Below are 24,159 nucleotides of genomic sequence, written 5' to 3' on the forward strand. Positions count from 1 at the left end.
GAGATTTTTTTGGGTTAATCTTCATATTTTGAAGTGGGTTGTAGCTGAAACTTGATGTTTTTTTGTTTTGATATTTGTGAAGGTTTTTTGCCAGAATCTCAGTGTTTTGGAGCTTTTGATGGACACCAGGTGCCTGGTGACTTCACAGACAGACTTCACAGACAGACAGACTGTTCTGAGTTGGAAGGGACCCACAAGGATCGAGTCCAACTCTTAAGTCAATGGCCCACACAGGGGATTGAACTCATGACCTTGGCATTATTCCAACCAAGTTTTAACCCACTGAGCTAATCTCAGGTTCTAGAGATGGGGAGGGCAGAGGGGTGAAAGCTGAGCTGGAGGCCCCCCAGCAGCCTGGAGACAGGGGAGTGTGGAAAAGGGAGAGCCTCAGAACTCCCAGGACCCTGAAACGGGGGCCTTTAAAAGGGGGAGCCTGCACAGGGGTGACCCCTGAGACAAAAAAGTGGAGAACCCAGAGAGGGGGAATCTCTGGGAATGGCACCCTGAAGCAGAGTCAGGGCAGAAATTATTCCAGGGGCCCCCAACACCTTTGGCATCTCTAAGTGAGATTCCCATTCTGGACAGGGGAGACCCCCAGAACCCCATAGTGGAGAGAGCAGAGAGAGGAAACTTCTGGAACTCTTTTCAGGGACAGAATGATCATTGTTTGGACTAATTATTGGCTAAGTCTTTGTGTTTAGCAGTTCTTGTGGTTGATCTCGATGTTTCTCAGGATATTTGTTCTAGGGAGGGTTCAGAATGATTCTGAGCTGAAACTATGACACCATTTAAAATATGAATAAACTGCATTTATTACAGTGAAATAGCAAAGGAAAGAAGAAAACCTGAGAAGAGGGTACAAAACACAAGCCCCAAGACAACTCCCACTCACTCGCTCACCACTCACGCAGTTCCTTTACATCTCACACAGATCCTGTCCTGACTCCAGTGTGCTCAGGATCCCCAGTCTGAGCAGCTGCTGCATCCTTGACCTTGGGTGGCTCAACACATTCAGCAGCGTCCCCGCGGGAGGCACCGCTGTCCTCGCTGCCAGCACACACCTCCTCCTGGAGCAGGGACTGTCTGTTTGGATACACTCGCTCTGGGACATCTGTCTGGGTGTCTGTGGCCAGCACAGCCCAGAGAGAGGCCGCCAGTCCCTCCCCCCATTATGTAACTGGGAACCCCCTTGGCTTCCACAGTGTATATCAAGGGTCTCCCTTTCTCAATTGGTCAGGAATTTTCATCATCTTCCACACCCTTTTCTCTTTGACTCATCCTTGAGTGGCTGTCAACAAGCAGCCAGGCTGCAAAACAGTCTCAGTGTACACAAGATGCTTCTCCTTCATCTCTGAAATCCCTCATTATCAGTTCTTGTTTTCCATCACTTTGCAAGAGAAGAACAGACTCTCAGAGGCATCAAGGCCAGTCACAGACCAAAATAGCACCTCATCATGCCTAAATACAGCGTGGGAATCCTCCTGAACCTCTAACAGAAAATCGGCAATGAGGGTGTGATTCTGAGATCACAAAAACTGACACAGAGATGAAGAGGGTTAAGTCAGTGCAGGGCACAGCTGGACTGACAGACACTGTTACCCAGGGCATAAAACCCAGGGCTAAGTCAGTGCAGGGCACAGCTGGACTGACAGACACTGTTCCCCAGGGCATAAAACCCAGGGCTCAGTCAGTGCAGGGCACAGCTGGACTGACAGACACTGTTCCCCAGGGAACACAGACAGGGCTAAGTCAGTGCAGGGCACAGCTGGACTGACAGACACTGTTCCCCAGGGCATAAAACCCAGGGCTAAGTCACTGCAGGGCACAGCTGGACTGACAGACACTGTTCCCTAGGGCAGAAAACCCAGGGCTCAGTCAGTGCAGGGCACAGCTGGACTGACAGACACTGTTCCCCAGGGAACACAGACAGGGCTCGGTCAGTGGATGCGGAGCTGCACGAAGAGATGCTGTTCTCAGTATGTGCGCGGCCACAACTCATATCAGTGTTTTTCTTGTATCTGCTGTGGAGACAGTGCCATACCTTTTATTTTTTGTTATTGCACAGTGTAGACTTTGTAGGTGTAACCTGAGTCCCTTTGCAGTCAATGCTGTGTTAGCACAGTCAGCAAAAACCCCTCAGTCCTTTGTGTGTGTGGTGTCACAGGACGATATCGAGTGAAGTGTGTTATGAAGTGTTATTTTTGTTGAAAGTGTTCTGATATTCTGTGTGTTTTGTCTGTGTAGAATAGTTTGTTGTTGTGTTATGTTTGTAGTGTAGAGATGTTCTTTCAAAAGAGCCTCGGGCAGTGGCTCCTCCAGTGGAGCCACCAGGGTGGACACAGAACCTGTGGAGTGCACTGTGGGATAAACTACAAACTTCTACAGGCATTAAGTTTGAACTGTGGGAAGCCAAAGACCCCATGGGAGTGTTGAAATACTGAGAAGAATTTGTGCAAACTCCCCATCCATGATCCAAAGAGTGGCTCAGTCACACCTGATGAATGGGCAGGTGCCTGTTGGTTACATCAGAAATTAAACAAAAAGCTGAAGCTGAGGCAGAGAGACACATAAAAACTGAACAGGGAACAGACCAAGCCCCCACACCAAAATGATGTGAGTTTAGAGACGACCCTCACCCTTTCACCCAGTGTACCATCTGGGATGTGATGGGAATAAACAGGGGGTCTGAGTGCTTGTGGACACGGGGGGAGGTCACTGTAATACACAGCAATCCAGACAAAACACAGAGAAAACCTGCCCTGGGGTGGGGTCTGGGGGATCAACCAGTAACTGAGAAAATGACTAAATTGGAAATGCAAATTGGGCACTGAGACACTCACAGATATTCTGTTATTGCTTCAAACAGTGAATACATCATATAAATACATATATTATGGGGTACATCCTTAGAAATCAGAGGTACATATCAGAAATATGGTGCCACGTGGTGGCTCCATGCCAGAGCTGTCACTGTGGGACTTACACAACAAGAACCAAACATTCCCACAGCTACAGAAATTGTAAACATAAAACAGTGTGAGATCCTGGGAGGAGATGGAGAAATTCAAGCACTGTTAATGCTTTGTTCCAAGCAGGTGGTGTCTGTCATGGACATTCTCCTGTTCACAGCCCTGTCTGGGCTGTGAAGGACTCAGGTGGCAGCTGGTGGGTGACTGGACATTCCAGGGCAGTGAACAAACAGACACCCCCCACAAGTGCTGCTGTTCCTGAAGCTGCAACATCAGTGCCCCACCCCCAGGCACATCCAGGGACAGGGGACACTGTTATTGATGCAGCCAATGCATTTGTCACAATTCCAGGTCCATCCAGGGCACAGGATCAATTCCCATTTCCATGGGGTGGGAACCAGGACACCTTCACCCATCTGCCCCAGGGCTACAAGCACAGCCCTGCCTTTTGTCCCCAAGCCACACACTGCACTGGAGCACAACGCACTGCACCTGCCCAGGTACAGATCCTTCAGGGCACAGATGGTATCCTGGTACAGGGACCTGATCACCATCAGGTGCAACAACAACTGGATGCCATCCTTGCCTTGTTAAGGTGCTGTGGATGGGCAGTGAATCCCACTGAAATACAGGGTCCAGTCCAAGAAGTAAAATATTTGGGCATCACATGGACCCAGAGAATTGAACAAATTCTAGAGAAAGCCTTACCCAGTATTCAGACCTCGCCCACTCCAGAAGATAAGAAAAGAGTACAGCACTTTTTAGGTTCTATTGGGTGCTGGAGATCACATGTACCTGGTTTAGCAGTGCCACTTAAGCCACTGCACAAAGTTACGCAAAAGAAGACTCAGTTTGAACAGGGGTCAGAACAGCAGAGTTAGTGAGTCAAAGACACACCGAGCCTGACCAAGGGACCCACAACATGCCCAGCTACCAAATAGGTGGGTGGGGAAAGCCCTCCAATCAGCTCACAGACACCCAGAAACAAACAGCATGGTTTCCTGAGGGCAGGGCAGGGATTCGCTGTGGCAGACCATGCTGGAAAGCTGCAGCACTCAGTGCAGCCCCACACACACAGTTGGTGGGTGAGGGGGAAGGAGGCAGCAGCCACTTGGCTGAATTGGTTGCTGTTTGGCAAGCCATGGACACGACACCACCCAATGCTCTTTGTTCCCTGTGCATGGACTCTTGGGCAGCAGCACAGGGGTTGTAAACTGGCTGGGCAAGTGCCCTGCTGTCCTGAGGAATAAGGCTCCCCCTGAGTCAAACCACAATGACAATCTGCAGTTCAAGCCAAGGGAGGTAATTTATTGAGTTTCACATGACAATATACAGAGCTCAGAGGCAGAGACTGAGGCAGGGGCAGGGTTACTGATAACCTCCCCCATGGGGGATGGATCAGGGCTTTGACCTCCTTGCAAATGGAACACAGACCCAGCAGGTGGGGGGTGTTGGAGGGTGAGGGCAGACAGAATACACACATGCAAACACAAACAGCCTGTGGTGTTCTGGTGCCTGGGCCTGCCAGTGGCAGAAGATCAGCTGTCCTTTGCTTATCTCCAAGGGTTGCTGTTCAGGAAATTTAACTCCACATCTGCCATCTCCAAAACTCCCATTCCTGTATTTCGAATCGTTCCTGTTTTATAACTGAGAAACTGAAACTTGTGCAAAATTACAATAAATCCTACCTTGGATACAAGACAATAAAAAAGGAACACACAACATAATACAAAAATGCAAACAGAGACATTAATACCAGAATAAATGCTTTTCCAACTAGGGTTTCAAGCTAAACAAGCCATCCAAAGCTTTATCACATATTTATTGTAATTATGTATTTATTTAGGATGATCACTCTTTTATTCAGAATTTATTCTTATGAATCTTTATTTAAAATAACCTTGAAAAACTTTATTAAAATTGACTTATAAATTAATAATCTTAATCACACAAATAGCTTTACTTATTTTTAAGATTCCTTTTTTGTTTGTCATTTAAGAATTTCTGCAAATGAATAACTTTGTGCTCTTGTCTGTGGGTCCCTGTGCATAGATGGGGGAGTTGTGGCTCTGTCAGTGGGGTAAGTGCATTCAGGAGTCACATCCATACATGATTCCTGTACTCACACACATCCATCCAGGCCAGCCCCCATTCATGCAATCACTCAAAACAGCCTTAGGAATTTACTTGCTGTGTCTTATAATTATGAAATGAGAAATTATGCTTGTCTTCACCTCACACTTTTCCTTGTTTCTTGAGTTGCTGCTTTGATAAGAATATAATTTTCTAAAACGTGGACATATCTCTCCTTCATGTTCCATTTAATGTTCAAAAATTCTTTCACACACATACAAGCAAATACTGCCCCTTTTTATCTTGTTCTTGCCTGGCAAATAAGAGAGGTATCATTGGATATTTGCTGGGTGTGGATCCATAAAAATACAGGGCATGATTATTTGAACACTCAGCAAAAATTATTACATCTGTAAAACTTCCATTGTCTTGGTTCCTGTCATGGATATCAATAATTTAGAGAAAGGTTAGTAAGGCTACCTTTGAATTTGCTTGCTTGGTTGGATTATCATTACTTGGTCAAACAAAAGCTTAAAACAATTGCTAGTACTGAATGCCAAAGATTAACAAATTCTATAAAAATGTGTCATTTTTGTACTTGACAACTTAAATATGTGTTTTACCAATTGTGTGGAGGTTCCATTGATGAGCTGCAATAAGAGAACTGTTGATCATTTTAAAATTCTGATTTTATCCATTATTTACATCTCACTCCAATGTAACTTGCAAGTGCTGCAGCTTTGAGGAAAACAGGCCGAGAAGGGAGAGAGTGAGGAGAGAGCTTTGTGTGACCCTTCCCAGCCAAGTCACCTCAGCTGCCACTGCAGGAGTCTCACCCCTCCCCACATCAAACCTGAATGATACTTCCTATTCGCATACGCTATCCTACGATCCATCCCTAACAAACTGGGGGGAGTACTAGCCCTCGCCGCCTCCGTTCTCGTCCTATTTCTAATTCCCTTCCTACACAAATCAAAACAACGAACAATAACCTTTCGGCCCCTCTCCCAACTCATATTCTGAGCTTTAGTATCCAACCTCTTAATCCTTACATGAGTAGGCAGCCAGCCAGTAGAACATCCATTCATCATTATCTGCCAATTAGCTTCACTCACCTACTTTACAATCCTACTAGTTCTATTTCCAATCCTCGGAGCCCTAGAGAACAATTATAGAGAAACTCATTGAAACACTGATAGTTAATGCAGGTAGGAGTAAAAGGAACGAACAACACACTCATTCATACCATGAAGGGAATTGTTAACAGGGAAAACACTAATAAGCTCAGGAACAAAGGTATTAAACAGAATTTCAACTTTTTAACAATTATTGCTATTTGCAGTAGGTGTTCCAATGGTTAGAAAAAGCTTTTAAAGCATCAGAAGTTTGGAAAGCAATTTAAAATTTAGAAAGTACTTTTCACCTGACGCATAATTTGCACACCAAAAATTATACCGGCTTAGATATATTCAAGAACAATCTAGTGGCCGCCTGGGCACAGGAGCATGGCATCGAATGGGTATATCACATTCCATATCATGCACCTGCTGCTGAAAAAGTTGAAAAGTCCAATGGACTATTAAAAACAACCCTGAAGGCACTGGGTGGAGGAACTTTCAAAAACTGGGATAAGCATTTAGCCAAGGCCACCTGGTTGGTTAATACTGGAGGCTCCATCAGTCGAGCTGGTCCTGCCCAAGCAGAATCCCTCCACACGGTAGATGGAGACAAAGTTCCAGCAGTTCACCTAAGAGGCATGCTAAGGAAATCTGTTTGGATTACTCCTCCCTCGGGCCAAGACAAACCCATTTGTGGGATTGTTTTTGCCCAAGGGTCCGGAAACACCTGGTAGGTAATGACAAAAATGGCGAAATCCAGTGTGTGCTCCAAGGCAATTTAGCCTTGGGGAAAAACTAATTATGTGCTTTGAGTTGTGCCTTGCAGAAAACCAGACACGAGATGAGAGAGACTCGGACAAAGCTGATGCTGGTATCCCATGATGTCCAACGATAAGGCAGCCCTATCTGTAAACCAGTACTGAACTTAGAACTGTGACTTTAACCAAAAGTCGGAGGACCCAAGCTGAATTGATGCTGGTGTTGATCCCTGATGACAAGACATCTGCCTTAAAAGACCGCATATGGACTATACATATATGTAGATATGCGCGAAATATAAGCGAATGCAGGAATACAAAAACTGCGTAGAAAGACCAGTGTGGAATAAGGGGTGGAGAATGTAATGCTTTTGACCCATGGCTTCCTCAGTAACTAGCTGTAACTAAGGAAGCAGACATCACAAGTATTCCACACGTGTTTTCCACGTAACAGAGGAGGAGGTTTTTTTTTTTCCTTGTTCCGGGTAGCTGGGTGTGGGAGAAGCCTGGATGGTTGGTTCTGTTCTTGTGGTGTTCCTGGCCTGGGACGTGGGTGAGATCATTTCATGCTTGTTCTCCCTTAATTGCATTTGTCTGTTTCATTTATTTAGGTTTAGTTTTGTTTCTTCCTCTTTTACAGATATAAAAACATTGATCTTAATAACAATAATGATACTTTACAAAAGTGCAGACTTGTGTGTTTCTATGACATAACTTTACAGAATAAAATGAAATCATGAATAAATTTGAAAAATAACTGGGATAATAAACCTACAGCACGACACTGTCTTAGAGCGTGACTGCTACAAAATACGTTAGAAACTGAGATACAGAAAGGTGACATGTTTGCAGCTTGTTGAAAGCTTTTATCTTAAAGGCATTATTGTTTCCCTTCTCTTAATAGGAGTAAGCCTTATATTCAATTTTAATACTATTTGGAAAAGGCAAAAAGTTTGGTTTGGCATGAAACAGCTTCCACTACTCCTTTTACTAGAAAGGGTTATGATATTTTGTTACATCGTGATAAAGGTGAAGACATAGTTAACTAATTAGGAGTTAAATCAATATCCATAATAAGGTATTACCAGTTGTTAACCCAACAGCATTACTATTGATCAGAATCTGTGGCTGTCCCAGTTTGGCATCTCTGGCCGCTCCTGCCAATGGGTTTCTGTGCCTGTCGGCTGTGCCGGGCTGGGCCGGGCCGTTCCTGCAGCTTCTGGCGGTGCTGCGCTGGGTGCTGGGGCTGCGGCGGCAGCGCTGGGGGGGCTGTCCGTGCTGCTGTCGGAGCCATCTCCGCCTCTGCGCTCTGGCGGCTGCTCGGAGCTCTCCTGGCCGGGTCGGGGCTGAGCGGGCAGGGGCAGCGGGGCGCTCTCCCGCCGGGTATCAGCTCTGGCACCGGCACCGGCACGGGCTCTGGCACCGGCATCTCCACTGGCACAGGCTCTGGCACCAGCACCGGCACTGGCTCTGGCACCGTCACGGGCTCTGGCACCGGCACCGGCACCGGCACCGGCACGGGCTCTGGCACCGGCCCGGGCTCTGGCACCGGCCCCGGAGCTGGCGACGGCGGCCCCGCCCGCAGCATCCTCCGCTCTGCTCTGCGCCGGGCTCTGGCGCTGCCTCTGCCTGGCTCGGCTTCTCTCCGCCCCCATCCCACCCATTGGCATCAGTGCCCCAGGCGGGAAGGGCTGCAGGGGGGTCCGGCAAGAGCAGGGCAGGGGCTGCTGTTCTTTGCGCCTTTCTCTGCCCCGGGCAGGAACGCTGCGTGTGACAGCGGCACGGGGGGTGCAGCTGCTTCTCCTGCTGCATCCTTTGCTGGGCAGCTGCAATCACTGGCAGCAGCACATTCAGAGGGCAGCTGTGCCCACAGCAGGGAGTGTTGGAAAGGAGAGTCATTTAGTTGGAGCTCATGCTGTTCAAGCAGCACCTCATCATCCAGAGCAAGTGCCACTGCTCCACAGACAGCTTAGATCTCATCTCCATAATGTTTCTCCCCAACAACATACAGTGCATTTTTAAAAGACTTTCAGGGAATTATCTTAAAAAAAAAAAAAAAAAACAAAAAAACAAACCAAAACCAAAGAAACAAAAAAAAACCTAAAAAAAAAAACAAAGGAAAAAACCAAAAACAAATCACAAAGCAGGAGAGACTTCAGTTCTTGTAACTATTTAGACTGTGGCCCATCAAACTGTTTTTGGCCACAAACAGTTTCAGGGCACTGGCTTCACAAACAAATAAATTTTATTTTCATGGGGTACTGGTTTCTTTTAGCTCAGCTCTGTCCCTTCAAGCTGTTTCAGGGCTCTGGCTTCACAAGCTGGCTTAGACACTGATCATGTTACTGAATCTTTTTGTTTCAGAGCTGTTTACTCACGATAATTCAGTCATGTTTATTCCCCCTTTGAGATTCTTCCCATTTCCAGAGTCGATCACCTTCTGTCCAGCAGACAGGCACCAATCATGCCTTTTTCCCAAGCTGGACTGCTCCCCATCACCAGGACAGGGACTTCATGTCATTCCTGTCTCTCCTGCCCTGTTGGGGTTACTAAGGCAAATCTCTAAATATTGGGGATCTTTCCCAAGGCTCCACGTTTGGGCTCCATTTGTCGTGCTGGATCTGGGTCCCCACAGGAATGAACCACAAGGCCAATCAGAAGCTCAAACCAAGCAAAGCCATTTATTGAAATCTCATGTTACAATATATGGACTCAGGGACTGGTATTCAAGGCAGGGGCAGGGGAACTGGTGACCTCTGAGACATGGGGGAGGCATGGGGGGATGGATCAGGGCTTTTGACCTCCTTAGAGATGGAAAAGAGACCCAGCAGGTATGGGGGGTTTGGGAGGGTGAGAGCAGACAGAGGACTACAGACATGCAAACACAACCAGTGTGTGGTGTTCTGGTGCCTGGGCCTGCCAGTGGCAGAAGATCAGCTATCCTTTGCTTATCTCCAAGGGTTGCTGTTCAGGAAATGTAACTTCACATCTGCCAGCCTCAAAACTCCCTTTCCTACAACCACCCCTTGTGGGGTCACCAGGAGCAGCTGCATCTGCCTCCTCCTGTGCAGCCTCTCCGTCTCTCTGCCCTGTTGGGCACACTCAGGTGCAGCTACAGCTGCCTCTTCTTAAAGGTTGTGTGTCTGTCTGCCTTTGCTGCTGGACACACAGAGGCCCAATTAGGCTCCTTTTGTGGCACCAGGGGCGGCCACTAACCCTCTGTGCTGCTGACCAGTGCTGGGCAGGGCTGGTGATTCTCTGACTCTCACAAAGTCCCCTCGGTTCTGCCGTTTCACAGTGTCCCCTGGGTTCCAGCAGGCCCTGCAGTGTCACAATGTCCCCTGGGTTCCAGCAGGCCCTGCAGTGTCACAGTGGCCCCTGGGCACCCTCAGGCCCCACATCACACAGCCCTGGCAGTTCCCTTACCTGAAATATTGGGCACTTTGGGGCACCACAAAAGAAGGAAGAGATTGAGCAATAGAAAGTGTGCAAAGGAGGCAACCAAGATGGGCAAGGGCCTGCAGGGGCAGCGTGTGAGGAGCAGCTGAGGGCACTTGGTGTGTTCAGCAGCACAAGAGGAGACTGAGGGGACACCTCGTTGCAGGTACAACTTCCTTGGCAGGGACAGAGGAGGGGCAGGCACTGATCTCTGCTCTGTGGGGACCAGGGACAGCACCCAGGAAATCGCCTGTTGTTGTGCCAGGGCAGGGTTAGGTTGGATCTTACAAAGAGGTTCTTCCCCCAGGGGGTGGTGTGCACTGACCAGGCTCCCCAGGGCAGTGGGCACAGCCCCAAGGATGAGGCTTTCAATGATGCTCTGGGGCACAGGGTGTGACTCTTGGGGATGGGCCTGTGCAGGGCTGAGGGTTGGACTCCATGATCCTTGGGGGTCCCTTCCCACTCAGCACATTCTGGGATTCTGTGACACCACCTAGGCTGGTCCCAGTGCATGAGGAACCTCAACCTCCAGAAAGAACTGTGGGTGCCCCTTGTGTGGGGAGGGGTCCCAGCCCCAGCCCAGCAGGCCTGGAGGAAGGGGGGACACCCTCCTGCAGGTGGGATGTGCATCAAACTTGGGCCCCACACAAGCCACTTGTAACACTTCAAAACTGGGCATTTTAAGCCCCCTCAGCCCCCAGTGGAGCCAGGGGGTCCCTGCAGCCCCCAGAATGAGGGGGGACTCCCAAGAGCCATTTAGAACCCCTAAAAATTGGTTGAAAACAGCAGGATTTTTCTGTCAATAGGGTCATCTCATCCCCCCAAAATTGCAAGAGGTCCAACTCAACCCATAAAAAGAGGAGGGAAACCCTCAAAAGATATTTAAAGCCCCCTGAACTGGTGTGAAGCAGCAGGATCCCCTCAAAAAGAGCTCCCTGTGTCCCTCCCTGTGGGGCCTCACTCCAAGTGCTGATGTCACATGTCCCCCACACTCCCTCACAGTACCCCCCTCAGGACAAGAGCACACCCCAGAAGCTCCCTCACTTTTTCCACACACCCCATCTCTTGTCTCCCAATCCCCAAACCATTCCCCTCCAAGTCCCGTCCCAACCCTCCCAATTTGCATCCAAGCCCTCCCAATTTTATCCCATCCTCCCTGGGTTTGTAGCACCACTTCTCCTGCTGCTGACTCCCTCTAAGTGGGTTTAAGTCGCATTAAACCATTTTGGGATGGGATTGAGTCATTTCAAGTTGACAAGGAGCCATTTTGGGGTGGGATTGAGGTGTTATGAGCTGACAGATCAATCCCTCTCAGATATTGGACTGCAAAATGATGGAGAAATGTCAGTCGGTCTGGAGACCTCCAGTTTTGGGGAAAACTCTCCCAAATCCACACAGAACCCTGAAATCTTCCTGAATATCCCTTTGAACCCCAACTTCCTGCTCCAATTCCCAGGAGAATAGTGGAATTTTGGATGTCTTTGTTCAATTTCTTTATTTTAATCCCAATTTCAGGTGATATTAAGGGATGAAAATGGATCAAATAAAATGAAAAAACCAAAATGAACCATGTGAATATGCATGGGGTTGGGTTGGGGGGCCCACAGACAGGCAGAGCCACAAAGAATTGGAATTATGGAATTACTGAGTTTAGAAAAGTTCTGAAACACCATTCAGGATTCCTTCAGGCCACAAGATAAACTAAGGGTATGGAGCAGGGGAGATTTTGAGGGTCAAAAGGCAGCAACTCCCCCTTCCCAATGAATTTCCCACTTCAGTCTGTGTCCCCATATGTGATAGCTTTGACATGGCAAAATGCCAAGTAATCATTTCAGAGGAAAAGTCTCCTCTTCTGTCCCCCAAGAACCAAAACACAGCACATAGTTCAGCAGAACAAGGTATATGGAACAGAAAATAAAATAGAAACCAAATAAAATACAAACCACACACTAAGAATAAAAGGTAGCAAGAACAAACAGGAAATAAATTTCAACTTCCCCTGTATCTTGGTCTCCCCCCACAAGCTCTGCAATGCCAAGAAACTCCTTGTTCAGCTGGCAAGAAGAAGGAAAATCCATCCTCCCTCTCTTCTTCTATCTGAGATGATGTCAGAATATGGGATGCAATAGAGTTGGCCAGTAGGAGTCAGCTGGGCTGACCCAGCTCGGGTCAGCTCATTGTCCAAGGCCTTGCTCTAAAAACTAAAGCCTAAATCTGGGCCTAACTAAACCCATGACACCATGGATGTTCCTCCCCCTGTGTTAATTCAAGTGCCCATGGAGAACCAGGAGGATGTGGAGACCACCAGCCAGGGGTCTTCAGAATGTGGGTCACAAGGAATGTGGGTGTTAGAGATGGAGCAGCAGATGAAGATTTTCACATAGCCGGGCCACTTGTGGGGCTTCCCTCACTGGTGGGTCCGTTGGTGTTTGGTCAATGCAGAGCTGTCGGTGAAGCTCTTCTCACACTCATCACAGTGGTAAGGCCTCTCCCCAGTGTGGATACGCCGGTGGGTGATGAGGTTGGAGTTGTGGTTGAATCTCTTCCCGCAGTCGGTGCAGCAGAAGGGCCTCTCCCCTGTGTGTGTGCGCTGATGTCTGAGGAGATGTGAGCTTCTCTGAAACCTCTTCCCACACTCGGAACACTCAAACGGCCTTTCCCCAGTGTGGTTCATCCGGTGGATGATGAGCTCAGAGTTACGGATGAAGCTCTTCCCACAGTCCCCACATTTGTGAGGCCTCTCCCCGGTGTGAAGCCGCCGGTGGCTGATGAGGGTGGAGTTATGTTTGAATCTCTTCCCACAGTCGGAGCAGCAGAAGGGCCTCTCGTCTGTGTGTGTGCGCTGATGCACGAGGAGATCTGAGCTGGTCCGACACCTCTTCCCACACTGGGAACACTCATAGGGCCGTTCCCCAGTGTGGATCATCTGGTGGCAGATCAGGGTGGAGCTCTGACTGAAGCACTTCCCACATTCCCTACATGTGTAGGGCCGTTCCCCAGTGTGAATCATCTGGTGCTGGATCAGGTGGGAGCTCCAGCTGAATCCCTTCCCACATTCCAAGCATTTGTAGCGCTTCTCCCTGCTCTGAAGCTGCTGCTGCACCCCCAGGTTAGAGCTCTGGTTGACGCTCTGGCCATCTTTCCCACCCTGGGTGCCTCTTTCCTGCTCAGAGGACCCAAAACTCGGTTGAGAGCTTCTCCTCCTGAGGGATCTCCGTGGCTTTTTCTCCTCGGTGACTTCCTGCTCTGTGGAGCTGTTCAAGGTGGCCTCTGCCACCAAGTTCTGCTGGGGGGATTTGTCCTCCGTGCTCCCCGTGCTCAGCTCGGGGCCTGGGGCAGGAAGGAACAAGGACACTCAGGGCATTTGCCTCCAGCCCACAGGGAGGGCCAAGGACATCCCCCCAAACCCGGCCCCGGCAGAACGGCGTCGGCAGCGGGGTTGTCCTGCAGCCGGGGCCATGCTGGGCTGGAAGATGCAGCACAAGAGAGGGGCAAAGGGGCACTGACTTCCTCCTCACCTGCCTGGGGGTCCCGGGGCATCTTCCTCTTCCTCGCAGCCTCCTCCTCCACCTGGCCAAGCTTTGGAAAGGAGAAATCCTGGTTTTTTGGGGGAAAAAAGAAGGTGTGAGCACAATGCGTTGGGGGTTCCTCTTGCCCCAATCCATCTCTAGAAATCACTGGGCTCCTCGTGGCCTAAAAAACCTCTAAAACACCAAGGTTCAGCCCAAAAAACACCTCCAGAAGTTTTTTGTCTTTGGCCTCTCTTCTTTGGGGTTCTGGGTGTCCCTCCTGTCCTGGCTGTTGGGGGTCTCCTGTGTACTGGGGGTTCTGCTTCTCAAGGGTCCCCACCCTCTCCAGGCTGCCGGGGGTCCAGGACCCCCCTACCTGCCCATTCCTGGTTTTCCAGCCCCCAAATCCCCATTTCTTTGACTACAGGATCCCTATGATCCCCCTTTCCCACACATCCCACATCTCTCAGAATCCACACTCCCTTTTCCTTTAACCTGACACCCCCTGGACTCCTCTTTCTGTGTACAGGGACCCCCTGCACTACCCAATAATCTTTCCCCACCTCCAGTCCTGCTTTTTCTTCATCTTGAGCCCCTCCTGTTCCCACATTCCCAGGCACCGGGGAACCCTTGCACCCCCTTATCCTGCACCAATATCCACCTGCACCCCCTTTCCTTGGCATCCCACCTTTTGCAGTCCCCACACCCCTCTTTTTCTTGACTCTGGGATCCCCACTCCTGCATTTCCCAGACCACAGACTCTCCCCTTTATGGGGCACTGGGAATTCATTTGAACCCCTTTTTCTGGCTATCCTGGGTGCCCTTACCCCATGAGTCCCTTTGTTCGACATCAGGGACCCCTGAAACCCCTTTCCTGAGCACAGAGTCTCCCTGGACCCCCCATTCCACTTCTTCAAGCCCCTACAGCCCACATTCCTTGGCCCTGTGACCCCCTGAAAATTCCAACCCCCCTGCACCCACAAGATTCATGCAAAACATCAAGAGTCAGCCAAAAAAAGCTCTGCCAGGAGTTCCCCCTCTTTGGTCTCTCCACTCTGGGGTTTGGGGGGGCTCCCCTGTTCAGGCTCTGGGGGTCCCATGTGTACTGGGAGGTCCCCTCCCCAACCTGCCAATGAAGGGCCTGACACAGCCACACCAACCCCACCAAGGGGGGTCCCCGCATCCCCCCGCCCACCAAGGGGCTCTGCCAGGAACCAACACTGGGACACCCAAAAACACCACCCTGGTACCCCAATAGCCCCCAAGGGGCATTCCCAGCTCAGCTTTGGGGTCGCTCAAGCCCCAACCATCCCTCGAACACAAACCAAACCCCCAGAGCTCCCCCAAGCTATTCGGGGCTCGGCTCGGGGGTCCAGCAGCACTTTGTCGGGGTCCTTTGCCGTCCCTGTGTGCAGCTCCGGCCCTGCCCCGCGGCAGCCCCAGCGCGGGCTCCAAGGAGCGGCACATCCTGGTGCCCTCAGGGGCTTTGTCCGGGCCCATCCCGGCTCTCGTGTTCCCTGGCACAGCCCTTATGCCCTTGGTGGGGCAGCGGGGGCACTGTGGAGTTTGGAGGCCCCTTCTCTTTCCCTGTTCTCCTGCTGACTTGAAACCTCCTCGTGTGCACTCGGAGCACCAGAAGAGGAAAAGGAGGAGCGTGGCTGTCACCTGCACTTCTCCTGTTGATGTTCCTGGGTCGGGCCCGCTCCCCCCATCAGCAGGGGAGGCCCAGCAGGGCAGACAGAGCAATTTTGGGAGGCGTTGTGGGCGACAGGGTTTGAGAGAACAGTTCTACTCGTCCACCGGCGCCGCCAGGTCTGCCCATGGAGGGGCAGAGAAGGGAGGGAGGCCCGCGGGTTAAAGAGAAGGTGCGCCAGAGGCAGCAGGTCTACCCAGGGGACCGGGAGACAACAGGTCTACCCAGGGGACCGAAATGGAACAGGTCTACCCATCACCCTGAGAGAGAACAGGTCTACCCACCCACCCTAATACACGTGGGTCCCTCGGCATCCCAGACAGGGGGGGACCCTGAACCCCACAGTGAAAAGACCAGAGGAAGGAAACTTCTGGGAGGGGTTTTCTTTTGGTTAATCTCCATATTTTGAAATGAGTTTAGGATGAATCTTGATGTTTTGGAAGTTTGATGTTGATGAGGGTTTTTTTGGCCTGAATCTCGGTAGTTTGGAGCTTATTATGGACACCAGATGCCTGGTGACCTCTGGAGATTGGGAGCAGAGATGGGTGATAGTGGAGCTGGGGGATAGTGGAGCTTCTCCTCTGACTCTCTGCTTGGGGTGGTGATTCCAAAGGCCCCTCTCTCTCCAGGTTGCTGAGGGTGCCTCCTCTCTGGAATCCCTGTTTTGGGGTCCCAGGGGTTCCCGAGCACCCAGAGCAGAGGGTCAGGGGCAAAAGTACCCCTGGGACTCTCAGTAGTCCTGAGTAGGATCCTGAAGAGAGGGGAACCCCTTGGTCAGATCACAGAGTCAGACCCCTGAAGTTCCTGGCATCTGCAGCAGCCTGGAAAAGGAAGAACCCCAGACAGGGGATCCCAAAACACAAGGCACCCCCAACAGCCTGGACAGGTGGGACACCCAAAGCCCCAAAGTGGAGAGACCACAGAGAACAAATTTTTGGGAGGGTTTTTGGGAGAAGAATCTTGGTGGTTGGAATTGCTTTCGTCTTAATTTTCATACTTTGGAGGGGTTTTTAGCCAAATTTTGATGGTTTGGGGTTTTAGGAGATTTGTGCCAGGCACCTCCATGTGGGGCAATGGGAGGATCCCAGGAGTTTCCACCATCCAGGGAGGCTCCTCAAGCAAAGCCCCTTTGGGGTTTGTTTCCCCATGCTGTGCTCACCCCTCACTGGCTCACACCGTTCCCTTTTCCAAGAGCATCATCCCCAAATGGCCCCTTTCAGCTTCTAGAAAAAAAAAATCAATAAATCCCATTTTCCTGCTTCTTAGGCCTGCCCTTGTGTCTCACTCAGCTTCAGTTCTCCCTCTTTCAGTTCTCATTTTGAGATCCCAGTTTTGGAGACCTGGCGTGGTTTGGAGGGTCTGGGAGGCTTTTGAAGAGCCCTGGGGTGGTTTTGCAGGGTCTGGGGACAGTTTGGGGGTTCTGGTAGGGAGTTCAGTGGAATCCTGGGGTGGTTTGGGAATGTCTGGAAGTAGCCTGGGGGTCCTGGATTGGTTTGGAGAGACTGGGAGAGAATTTGGGAGTAGGGGGAGGGGGCTCGATGTGGTTTGGGGGTCCTGGTGTTGTCTGGGGGGGGGTGTCTGGGCAGGAGTCTGGGGGGAGGTCGAGAGAATTTAGGGAAGGCTACGTGTTCTAGAAGGGGGTTTGGTGGGTCCTGCCATGGTTTGGGGGTCTGGGAGAGGGTTTAGAGCAGTCCTGGGGGTAGTTCAGGGAGTCCTGGGCAGTTTAGACTGTCTGGGAGAGTCTTGGGATACTGGGAAGGGGATTTAAGGTAGTTCGGTGGTTCCTGGGTATTTTAGACGGTCTGGGAAAGGATTGGTGGTCTGGAAGGGGGTTTGGAGGGTCTCTGGAGCGTTTGAGGGGCCAAGAGTGTTTCAGAAGCTCGGGAGATTCCAGGTACGGAATTTGGGGCATCCTAGGGGGGTCCAGAGAGTTTTGGGGGTCCCGGGTGCAGGGTTTGGGGCTCTCAGGGGTATTTTCGGGAGGTATTTAAGGTAGTTCGGTAGTTTCTGGGCATTTTAGAAGGTCTGGGAAAGGATTGGTGGTCTGGGAGGGGGTTTGGGGATCTCTGGGGTGTTTGAAGGACCGAGGGTGTTTCAGAAGCTCGGGAGAGTCCAGGAGGGGAATTTGGGGCATCCTGGGGAGGTCCAGAGAGTTTTGGGGGTCCCGGGTGGGGGTTTGGGGCTCTCAACAGTATTTTCGGGGGGGATTTGGAGCGTTCTGAGGCGCATCCCGGGGTGGGGGGAGGGGCTTACCCGGCTTCTTCACCTTCACGGCCAAAACGGCCCCGGCGGCGTCCCGGGGCTCTGTGAGGGGTGGGCGGGTCGGGCGGGACCCCCAAAACCCGCCCTGAGTCCTCCAAATGCCCCCCAAATACTCCCAAATTTTTCCGAAATCACCCCAAGCTCGCCGCCATTGCTCACCTCTCCCGGCGGCGCCCTCGAGTCCCGCCCTCCGCCTGCGCCGCCTCTGACTGGCTTTCTGGCCTGCCCGTCTCGGTTCGCAGCCAATCATCGTTCAGGATTGCAGTGCGCGGGGACGGCACAGGGAGACCCGCGCCATTTTGAGCCTGTCCCGTACTACAACTCCCGTCATGCACCGTGGCCCGTTTTGGCCAATCACAGGCGGGACATCAACTCCCGTCTCTCCCGCGCCCAATCGGGTCCGTCCCAGCCGGTTTGCAGCCCCCCAAGTGCCCCCGGACCCCAAACTGCCCCATTAGTGCCCCCCGGACCCCAAACTGCGCTTGAAGTGCCCCCGGACCCCAAACTGCCCCAGAAGTGCCCCCGGATCCCAAACTGCCCCAGAAGTGCCCCCCGGATCCCAAACTCCCCCAGAAGTGCCCCCCGAACCCCAAACTACCCCAGACGTTCCCCCAGAACCCTCAAGTCCTCCCCCAATACCCACTCAGGACCCTCAAATCTCCTCCCCGAACCCCTCGGTGCCCCCCAAGTTTATCCAGGACTCACAAGTGTCCCCTGAAAGACTCTTTGAACTCCCACATTCCATCCTCAGACCCCTCAAGTATCCCCCCAGTGCTCATGAATTCCCTCCCAGACACCCATGACACCCCCAAGTGCCCCCCAACTGACCCTCAGATCCCAATTCTACCCCAATCCCTCCAAAAAACCCCAGCCCCCCCTTCCCATGACACCCTTTTCCAGGATTTGGGGCTCCAAAGGGGGCACTTGGGGGCCCGGGAGGGATTTGGGGGCACTTTGGGGGACTGGTCAGTTGAGGCAGGGATTTCGGGCCGGATTTACGATGTGGAGTGGGATTAAGGGAATTTTGGATGGGATTCCAGGAATTTAAAGTAGAATTCAGTGGATTTTAAACAAAATTAGAAGAGGGTGGGTGGAATTAAATGAATTTCGGGTGGAATTAAATAATCTCTATGTGAAATTAAGGGGGTTTTTGTTTGGGGTAGATTTAGGGATATTTGGGGTAGAAATTAATAAAACTTAGATGGAATTAGGAAGTTTTGAGGTGGAAATAGGGAGATTTGGAGAATTATAAGACAAATTAATTTTGAGTGAAATAAATGGGATTGGAGAGATTTAAAATTAATTAAGGGAGTTCTGGGTGAAATTAATGGGGATCTTCAGTAAAATTAAGGGGATTTGGTTTGGAATTGAAAATTTGTGGTGAAATGAGATCAATTTTATGTGAGGGAATTTCCAGTGGAATTCAGGAGATTTATGGTAAAATCTCAGGATTTTGATGCATTTATGGGGGTTTGAGGTGGAATTAAGGCAACTTTGAGTACAACCAGTGTGGTGTGAGGTGAAAATCAGGGGAGGTTTCAGTGGAATTAAAGGAATTTTGAGAGGAGTTATGAGACTTTGAGTGGAATCTTGGGGATTTGGGGAAAAATTGGGGGGATTTGGGTTGAAATTCTGGGGATTCTAGAAGAGATTAAGGAACTTTTGAATGGAACTAAGGGATTTGGGAAGGAACCAGGAGGCTTGATGGCACCATAGGAGATGATGGGACAGAGCAGGTGAGATTTTTTTGGGGTGTGAAGTCAATAAAACCCCTTTTCCCAATGAATTACCAAAGTCTGTGTCCTGATGGATGTTACTCCCCTGCACTCACCCAAGTGCCCCCAGGGAACCAGGAGGGTGTGGAGACCTCCAGACAGGTGTGTTCCCAGTGTGGGTCACTGGGAATGTGGGTCACAAGGTTGTTCCCAATGTAAGTCCCAGGGAATGTGGGTCACCAGGTTGTTCCCAATGTTCCAGGTTCAGGAGGATTCCCTGCACAAAAGAAAAGACACTAAAACACAGCTGAGGTAGCAAAGCAAATTTCTTGGTGAGCAAAGCCAATGGATCCTGTTCCTTGGCACACAAACAGCACATCCCCAGCCCTGCAATCTCCCCAAGCCAATGGATCCTGTTCCTTGGCACACAAACAGCACATCCCCAGCCCTGCAATCTTCCCAAGCCAATGGATCCTGTTCCTTGGCACACAAATAGCACATCTCCAGCCCTGCAATCTCCCCAAGCCAATGGATCCTGTTCCTTGGCACACAAACAGCACATCCCCAGCCCTGCAATCTCCCCAAGCCAATGGATCCTGTTCCTTGGCACACAAACAGCACATCCCCAGCCCTGCAATCTCCCCAAGCCAATGGATCCTGTTCCTTGGCACACAAACAGCACATCCCCAGCCCTGCAATCTCCCAAGCCAATGGATCCTGTTCCCTGGCACACAAACAGCACATCCCCAGCCCTGCAATCTCCCCAAGCCAATGGATCCTGTTCCTTGGCACACAAACAGCACATCCCCAGCCCTGCAATCTCCCCAAGCCAATGGATCCTGTTCCTTGGCACACAAACAGCACATCCCCAGCCCTGCAATCTCCCAAGCCAATGGATCCTGTTCCCTGGCACACAAACAGCACATCCCCAGCCCTGCAATCTCCCCAAGCCAATGGATCCTGTTCCTTGGCACACAAACAACACATCCCCAACCCCTGCAATGTCCCCAGGGCGATGGATCCTTGCCAGGACCAAGGCCCAGCACAGCCAAAGAGCTGCAGAACATCCTCCTTCTCCTTCAGCCCTGATGGAACTGCCCAAGCCAAACCCACAGATTAGATTTTACCCCTTTGGAGATGATGTCGTGATATGGTGTGTTGTAGGAAAAATAAGAGACTTTTGTGTTAAGAAAAAATGTTTTTAGAATAACAGACAGAGTTTTGGGGCCTCCTCACAGGTGTGAGTTAATTCTGTGGGAAAGAGACCAATTGCCAGCAAAAACAAGGAAAATGAGAAGGCTCTGAGTTCTTCTGCTCATGGCAAAGGAATTTGGAAGACAGTGTGGTCATGGCAATGGTGCTAAATGTGTCATTAATTAAAGCTGTAATGAGTTTAATGAACGCTGTGGTTTCAACCTATGAGATGCAGCTCAGGGTGAGAAAGAAGTTCGGATATTCTGTCTTTAGAAGTGAGTTTAAGCTTTTTTCCTGTGTTTTGTCTGTCCATGGAGTTCTGGAATAAAACTGGCTTTGAGTGTGACACCTGTCAGCTAATTAATTAGGTGTGGCCTAATTAATCTTCTCTCGTCTTCAAGATTTTCTACTCACTCACAGTCGTTTTCTTTTACATGTGGTGCCCTGTGTGACTTTTTCAATTTCTTTTACAGTGTCTCTTATAGATAATTTATTAAATCATTCAGCTGATATGATTTAGAATTGTATTTTATATTTATTAATTTATTAGGGTGGGCATTTGAGCAAAGCCTGGGCAGAGGGGGAGTCCCTTTGCTCCACCACTCAGCTGAGTCTTGGCTGAGTTTCAACCCCTTTCTATCAGTCCTCAATCTCCTCCAGGCAGGAGGGCTCTGCAGAGGGACCTGGAGAGACTTGAGGGATGGGCTGATTCCAATGGGATGAAGTTCAACAAGGCCAAGTGCAGGTCCTGCCCTTTGGCCACCCCAACCCCTGCAGCGCTCCAGGCTGGGCACAGAGTGGCTGGAGAGCAGCCAGGCAGAAAGGGACCTGGGGGGACTGAGGGACAGAAAGCTCAACAGGAGCCAACAGTGTGCCCAGGTGGCCAAGAAGGCCAATGGGATCCTGGCCTGGATCCAAACTAACATGGCCAGCAGGCCCAGGGCAGTGACCCTTCCCCTGTACTCTGCCTTGGTGAGGTCACACCTTGAGTGTTGTGTTCAGTTCTGGGCCCCTCATTTCAGGAAAGAGATTGAGGGGCTGGAGCGGGTCCACAGAAAAGCAATGAGGCTGGAGAAGGGACTGGACGTGCCATTGAGTCTGCTCAAACACCTGCAGGGTCAGAGAATCCACCATGTCGTGATCCAACCCCACTGGGATCACCAGCCCAGGGCACTCTGTAGATCCCCCAGAGACCACACAGAGACCTCTACCGACTCCCCACAGACTCCCACAGACACCCACAGTCTATCCATGGACACCCATAGCCACCATAGACCCCCCATAGACCCCCAGAGGCCTGATAGACCCCTCATAGACCCCCCATAGACTCTCATAGACCCCCACAGATCCTCACACCCCCTATAGATGCCCTACAGAATCCTATAGACACCCCATAGACCCCCCCCACAGACCCCCCTAGACCCTCACAGATCCTCACACCCCCTATAGATCCCCTATAGAGTTCTATAGACCCACCATAGACCCCCACAGGCCCCCCATAAACATCCACAGACTCCCCATAGGCCCTCCATAGACCCCCCATAGACCCCCACAGATCCTCACACCCCCTATAGATCCCCTATAGAATCCTGTAGACTCCCCATAGACCCCCACAGACTCCTCACAGACCACCCATAGACCCCCATTTAGACCCCCATAGACCTCCAAAGATCCTCACACCCCCTATAAAATCCTATAGACTCCCCATAGACCCCCCCATAGACCCTCCATAGCCACCCCCATAGACCCCTTATAGACCCCCCATAGACCCTCCATAAACCCCCATAGATCCCTCTATAGACCTCCATAGACCCCCATAGATCCCCTATAGATGCTCATAGACCCCCATGCACACCATAGACCCTATAGGGGTTAGACTTGATAATCTCAGGGATCTCTTCCAACCTAACTGAGAAGAGAAGAGCAAAGAGGCTGGAGAAGGGACTGGAGCACAAGTCCTGTGGGGAGAGGCTGAGGAAGCTGGGGGTGTTTAGCCTGGAGAAGAGGAGGCTCAGAGGTGACCTCAGCACTGTGTGGAACTACCTGAAGGGAAGTTCTAGCCAGGTGTTGGTTGGTCTCTTCTCCCAGGCACTCAGCAATAGCATCTATGGGATTCTATGGGGTGTCTATGGGGGGTTCCATGAGGGGTCTATAGGGGATCTATAAGGGTGTGTGAGGGTCTGTGGGGTGTATGGGGGTCTACAGGGCATCTATGCGGCTCTTTGGGGGGTCTATGGTGGTCTATGGGGGGTCTATGGAAGGTCTATGGGAGGTCTATCAGGGTTCCATGGGGGTCTATAGGGGATCTATAAGAGTGTATGGGGGTCTTTGGGTTGTATGGGGGCCTATGAGCAACTATAGAAGATCTCTGGGGGTCTCTGGGGGGGTCAATGGGAGGTCTGTGGGGGTCTATGGGGGTTCTATAGGGGGACTATGGGGGTCTACGAGTGGTCTATGGGATCTCTGGGGGTCTCTGGGTGGTCTCTGGGGGGGTCTATCAGAGTCTATGGGGTGTCTATGGGGGTCTGTGGGGAGTCTATCAAGGTCTACGGGGGGGTCTATGGGGGGGTCTACGGGGGTTCCATGGGGGTCTATAGGGGATCTATAAGGGTGTGTGAGGGTCTTTAGGGTGTATGGGGACGTATGAGCATCTATAGAAGATCTATGGGGGTCTATGGGGGTCTCTGGGGGTTCTATAGGGCAACTATGGGGGTCTATGAGGGGTCTATGGGTGGTCTATGGGGGGTCTATGGGAGTCTATGGGGGATCTCTGGGGGTCTCTGGATGGTCTCTGAGGGGTCTCTGGGGGGTCTTTCGGGGTCTATGGGTGGTCTATGGGAGGTCTAAGTGAGGTCAATGGGGGTCCGTGGGGGGTCTATGGGGGATCTATGGGGGTTCTGCGGGGTTCTATTTGGGGTCTGTGAGGGGTCTCTAGGGGTTCTATTGGGGTCTATGGGGGTCTATAGGGGGGTCTATAGAGAGCTGTGGGGGGTCTATGGGGGGGTCTATTGGGGTCTAATGGAGGTCTATGAGGAGTCTATGGGGATCTTGGGGGGCAAGTGAGTCTATAGGGAGTTCATGGAGGTCTATGAGGCTCTATGGGGGGTGTATGGGGGGTCTGGGGGGGGTTTTGTGGGTCTATTGGGGTCTATCGGAGGTTTATGAGGGGATCTATGGGGGTTCTTGGGGGGGGTCTATTGGGAGTCTCTTGGGGGTCTGTGGGTGGTCTATAGGGTGTCTTTGGGGGTCTATTGGAGGTGTGTGGGGGTCTGCGGGGGTCTAGGGGTTGCATATGGGGGTCTATGGGAGGTCTAGGGGGGTCTATGGAGTCTATGGGGAGTCTATGCGGGAGCTGTGGGGCTCTATGGGGGGTCTATGGAGGATCTATAGGGTGTCTGTGGGGGGGTCTATTGGAGGTGTATGGGAGTCT

The 24,159-nt window shown here is 51.1% G+C and overlaps 2 protein-coding genes across 2 annotated transcripts in view; one reads left to right on the forward strand and one right to left on the reverse strand.

Moving 5' to 3' along the window:
- Positions 1-17,839, reverse strand: part of LOC139684145 (uncharacterized) — a 1,342,464-nt gene extending 1,324,625 nt beyond the window's left edge. Inside the window, 3 exon segments of the mRNA XM_071579746.1 lie at positions 12,828-13,686; positions 13,875-13,953; positions 17,812-17,839. Of these exon segments, the coding sequence (XP_071435847.1) occupies positions 12,828-13,686; positions 13,875-13,896 (881 nt within the window). The 5' untranslated portion in view covers positions 13,897-13,953; positions 17,812-17,839.
- LOC139684146 (uncharacterized) overlaps positions 1-24,159 on the forward strand; it is an 800,710-nt gene that overhangs the window by 684,920 nt on the left and 91,631 nt on the right.

The sequence above is a fragment of the Pithys albifrons genome, chromosome 32 (assembly GCF_047495875.1).
Source record: "Pithys albifrons albifrons isolate INPA30051 chromosome 32, PitAlb_v1, whole genome shotgun sequence".
Classification (NCBI taxonomy): Eukaryota; Metazoa; Chordata; class Aves; order Passeriformes; family Thamnophilidae; genus Pithys; species Pithys albifrons.